Source organism: Micropterus dolomieu, linkage group LG12 (assembly GCF_021292245.1).
Source record: "Micropterus dolomieu isolate WLL.071019.BEF.003 ecotype Adirondacks linkage group LG12, ASM2129224v1, whole genome shotgun sequence".
Taxonomy (NCBI): domain Eukaryota; kingdom Metazoa; phylum Chordata; class Actinopteri; order Centrarchiformes; family Centrarchidae; genus Micropterus; species Micropterus dolomieu.
In genome coordinates, this window is record NC_060161.1 from 26,366,501 (window position 1) to 26,372,022 (window position 5,522).

Genomic DNA, 5,522 nt, shown 5'->3' on the forward strand with positions numbered 1-5,522 from the left:
TGCACCGACAGTTGATCTTTTCTCTCCAAGTTGCTTTCCGATTCTCTTGTAGCCCATCCCAGCCTTGTGCAGATCAACAATCTTGTCCCTGATGTCCATAGAAAGCTCTTTGGTCTTGCCCATGGTGGTGATGTTGGATGCTGGTTGTTTGGGTGTTGACAGGTGTCTTTTATACAGGTAACGAGGTGAGGCAGGTGTATTTGATGTAGATAATTGGTTGGGATTGGGGCTGTGTCTTGAAGAAAGACTAACTGGCTTGTAGGAGCCAGAATACTTGCTGTTTGGTAGGGGGTCAAATACTTGTTTTTCCTCATCAGATGGTTATCAATTTTAATAAATTCATATGATGTGATTTTCTGGAATTTTCTTTGGGATTCTGTCTTTCACTGTTAGAATGTACATATGATTAAAATTGTAGATCGTTGCATTCTTTGTAAGTGGGCAAACCTGCAAAATCAGCAAGGGGTCAAATACTTTTTTCCCCCACTGTATATAGTGACTCACTGTTGAGAGGTTGAGAACAGATGGCGGTGTGCATTGGTCACACTCTGATAGTGTTGAGTTTGCGTATCTGCATTTAACTTGGTCTCCGTCAGGGTCAAACATCAACAGGTTGAAGTCTCTAGGACAGTTTGAAGGAACTCTGGGTGGGGGCAAAATAAAACACAGCGTTTTGAATGTTGATACTAGATCTGCAGATTCACTTCACTTCAACTGGCTGATGTCACTGATAGATAATCAGTTTTGCCATTAGCGTGTGAAGATAATGAGGTAAACATAACACTCAACATTTTCAGATGAAATCATCATGATCATGTTTATTCAAACCCCTTTCATCTGACCGTGTTGTTTACAGCAAGTAATTATACTGAAGGGGCTGATGATATATTGACTCGAAAATGTGACATAAAATAGTTTAACAAAAAGATAGAAACACAAACAGTGAGGAGGCTTACCTCACTAGTGCCAGTATGTTGGTCTGGGGTGATCTGTTGGCCTGGCTGGTGTCTGACCGGTTCCTTGGCTCCACCAGAGTCACAGCTTTCACTGATCCGATGCTATTTCTGATGAAATTTATCCAGGCACCACCGCTTAACCTTCAGTGGGAAAGTCATTTTTTACTGTGATGCTCAGGTCTTCTGTGTACAAGTATGTTGTAGGTGTGAACAGCTGACTTGCAAGATAATTACTCTGTAAAGTGTGCAGTGGTATAATTGCATTTACTCAAGTACTGCACTTAAGAACAAATATGAAGTATTTGTACTTATTTGAGTCTTTTGGTTTCATGCCACTGTATACTTCTACTGCTCTACATCTCAGAGGTAGATATTGTACCTCTCACTCCCTCACATTTTTCTGGCAGCTTTAAGTGACTAGTTAATAAAAAAGAATATTATATTTATGAAAAAGGACCTACCTAACAGTGTATACAAATACAGATGATCAGTTCATAGACAGAAAATGAATGTGAAACTATTTCACTAAATGTTTAAGTTATTTTTCATATAAAAACATTTCATATTTGCAGATTCACAAAAAAACAAGGATTTGCTACTTTTCTTTTAAATTATTTTAATTAATTTACATTACAATTTGAGAAGCTCCACCTCAACAACAACAGTAAAATCCTGCTTTCACATTAAAGTAATAATAATTTAGCGATATAATATATAGGTATACCTGACACTCCCCTAAGCACATTTTACTGATTATACTTAGCCTACTTTAGACTTTTTACAGTGTGACATACAGTAATACTACTTAAGTAACACATGAGAATACTTCTTTCACTAATTTGTAAAATAAGATTTTGATTTTCTCACCCTTCAGTAAGTATTTGAAAATGACAGCGAAATGACATAATGTAATGTTTTGCATTGTCATGGTTCACTTACAACAGCTGAAAGGGAGCGTTGGGAGGAACCTGGAGAGTCACAAGTCCCTCATTCTGACACCACGTAAGTATGTCGCTCTCCTTACTGACACTGTGTACCACTGCAGTCCCACAATTATTGCTGGAGCAGGTCAACACGGTAAAGACACTGCCACAGTGGATGTTCAAATTATAGTGAAGGTCCACCTGTAATTTTACAGTGAAAATGTGTTAAGGCATTAATGACAACATGATACAAAAAGGCAGTTTACTGGGGTACCAACCGGTATGGCAACCGGCAGCGGTTGTAAGCAGCAGCCGGTATAGCTCCTTCAAACTTCGCTATACTTTTGTTTTTCATCTGTTTTTTCTGGCTTTGTTGCTGAAACATGTGTTCAATAAATGCACTGTAGAATGTTCGGGGTGTAGGCCTATACATGTATTTATAGGCTATGTATATAAATAAGTAATGTTTTACTTTATACGTTATCATATTTTAATATACACTTAATTATATGTTGTGTGTGTAGCAAGAAGGAACTACAAATGTCGTTTAGTTATGCAGCCTTGTGCTGTAGCCTATAATGATACAAGAACCACATGGAAAGATGTTTTCCAAAAATGATAAATCCTTTAATGCAAAGTATATTTTAAAAATATATAGAAAAACACTTTTGTTGCATTATTCTTAGGACTTAAGATACATATTTTACTGCATTTTCTACTGTATTGCCTATGTCCCAGAGTTCCTGTTATCACTTTTGTCACACTGCCAAATGTCGAAAGGTGAATAAATCAGATTAGAACAAAACTGTACGTACCGTTATGGATCCATCTGCATTAGTGGTTTTTGGGTAGTAACTCATTACTGATCCATAATAATGAGAAGCCTGGGTGCTGCAGACCAGCAGCAGCAGCAGCAGCAGCAGAGACAGCGACATAATGCATGTGTTAGTCTCTCCACACAAAGACAGTTGAATACCAACACCAACACATCTACCTCCAAAGACAGCCTCTCCTTCTGTCTCTCTACCTTTACATATTTGCCTTTCTCCCACACCTGCAAGAGAAGGGGGATGGAAGGTGGGGACAACAGGGAATAGCAGAGGGAAACACCAATTGCAGAAAGCAACGAAACCTGCAATAGAACAGAGAGAAAAACAAAAACAAACAAACAATAATAGTAAAAGACAACCAGCTGAACAGCTGACATAGTAAGACAACTACATTTACATTTACCTGACACTTTTATCCAAAGTGACTTACAATTGCTATACATGTCAGAGGTCGCACGCCTCTGGAGCAACTAGAGGTTAAGTGTCTTGCTCAGGGACACATGGTGCATGGGTCACATGGGGAGTTGAACCTGGGTCTCTCACACCAAAGGTAGGCATCATATCCATTGCGCCATCACCACCAACTAAGAGAAAAATTAAAACAAGAAACAATAAGCAACACAGCACAGCCACGAGGGCTGGAATAATAACAATTAATTTAAATAAGTAACTGAAAGAAAAGCATCAGGAATAATTCTACCAGGGACAACCTGAAGTTGTTTGTGTCTATGTGTGAGACTGTGTGTGTGTGTGCGCGCGCATAAACTAACACATTCTCATCTCAATGCGTCATCACTGACGCATTCAGACAGCGTGACAAAGCGTAACGATTTTACGCTAAAGGTACCCTTCAGCGTCCGTATGAAAGGCCCCCCGTTTCCTATGCTGCAGCAACACAAGGGAGGCTTAGCCGGTCGACATGCATACATTCAGTGACTTAGGTTTAATAACATTTCTGATGGTTGTGGTAAGGGTAGGGGCTTCGGGGGGCTGTCAACACCTTTATCGCGAACGTTAGGCTACCTTTAGCTTCAAATACCTACGCTTTGTCACTCTTTCTCAAATCGTCAGTAGGCTATCCGACGATGTAGTTGTTTGTGAGACTGGGACGTCACGACTGTGCCACACCTACCCCAGCAACAGGCAGGCAAGAACCCCAGTAGCCAATAGGGGTGGGAGAAAGAAAATAAATAAATCACAAATGTAAAAATATGACACCCAGATGCACCGCGATGCAAACGCGGAAGCACGGCAACACCAAATGCCCGGCAGCCCCCGCGAATCCCACGTGCGAGGTCTGGCAAACGAGAGAGAGCGAGCGGAAGAACACAGCCCGGCAGCAAACGCGCCACCTAGGTCACCGTGCACCCGCCAAAAAAAGCCCGCCGTCCTCACAACCGCCGGAAAAACTAAGGCCACCCGCGCCAGCAGACATCCCCAATGCCATATCCTGCATCTGGAGTAAAAAAAATTCTTTATCCTTACAGAACAACATAAAGAACAGTAATAATCAACATATGCTTAAATCACTCACTCAGTGATACAGTTTTAACAGATACACTGGCAGTCCAGTTGTGCCCACTGCTTGCACAGGATGCACTGCAGCGAAATCTCCTTTGGGCGGCTGTATGAGAAGGTGACGACCAACCTCAATGAAAGTGACAGAATATGTCACATCAGGATTTTTTCCTTGTGACTATGTTGTAGAGAACAACAGCTCTCTTTTCATACTTTTTGGTTGTAATAAATGTTTTGTTAAAACCCACTTTGTGAAAGCCTGGGAGAGAAACACAAAGAGCTGGAAGTTTACACTTTGACAGACAAAACACTAAAAGTCCTCTGAACTCATTGTCAAGTCTCTAACTCCTGAAATAACCCTGTAGGTACCAACATTTTTAACGGCCACCCTCCAGGGAGCGAGATCTACTGAATCCAACCAACCCATGTGACAAACAACCCTGTTCTCCTCTATGTGTTTTGGTCCTGTAATTCTGTACTATTGAGCTAGTTGTCCTTGGAATTTGAGCCCCAACAATGAACTTTTTGATGTCTTGAAAGACTCAGCACCTGGGTGAACACCCGTGTGAAAACCATCATTGTCTTTGAAAGAAATTTGATGAGGAAGTGAGCCATTCCGTTGTTTGTGGCTGTAGACAAAATGTTAAACAATCCAGAAAATCCAGTTTCCATCATGTGTGATCTATGAGGTTATGACAGTTATCAAGCTGTCAAACTTTATTTTCTATCTCGATGATTGCATGGTAAAAAGTACAACATTCTTGTGATCTACCTAGAAAAGACTGGAGGCCGCCTGTCTGTCTGAACAAGAAAGAAGGAAGTGATGTGACAAAAAGCTAAAGTCCCTGTAAGACTGCCTCCCCACAGGACCCGGAAAATACTTCAAATACAACAAGAGTATCAGGTAAACAACTCAGCTGTTGGGGCAGTAAAGGTTAGTGCGAGAAGAGCAGTCATACATACATCTTTAAACCCAGAACTTATAAAGTCTTTTATGTTCTGCCACATACATTCAGAAACAACAGATTTAAAAGAATATGATGCTGCAGGTGCATCTCAAAAAAATTTGAATATCGTGGAAAAGTTCACTGTTAGCACCAGATGCAGAGATTAAAGCTCAGGAAACCTGCTCAGGTGTTTTGAGTTAATTAGCTGATAAGAGCTCTTCCCAGGTCGACATTTATAAATTATTTTTTTTCTAAAATTCTAATACATTTTGAGACACTGGATTTTTGATGTCCTTGTGCTGTAAGTCTCTCGGGGACCCAAACTTCCCTTTCCCAAGCCACATTAGC

The 5,522-nt window shown here is 40.6% G+C and overlaps 1 protein-coding gene across 1 annotated transcript in view; it reads right to left on the minus strand.

Moving 5' to 3' along the window:
• LOC123979875 overlaps positions 1–3,179 on the minus strand; it is a 6,135-nt gene extending 2,956 nt beyond the window's left edge. Inside the window, exons 1-5 of the mRNA XM_046063984.1 lie at positions 3,140–3,179; positions 2,695–3,011; positions 1,896–2,080; positions 957–1,097; positions 505–643 (exon numbers count right to left, since the gene is read on the minus strand). Of these exons, the coding sequence (XP_045919940.1) occupies positions 505–643; positions 957–1,097; positions 1,896–2,080; positions 2,695–3,011; positions 3,140–3,152 (795 nt within the window). The 5' untranslated portion in view covers positions 3,153–3,179. The remainder of the gene's footprint in view (positions 1–504; positions 644–956; positions 1,098–1,895; positions 2,081–2,694; positions 3,012–3,139) is intronic.
• Positions 3,180–5,522: the final 2,343 nt, after the last annotated feature.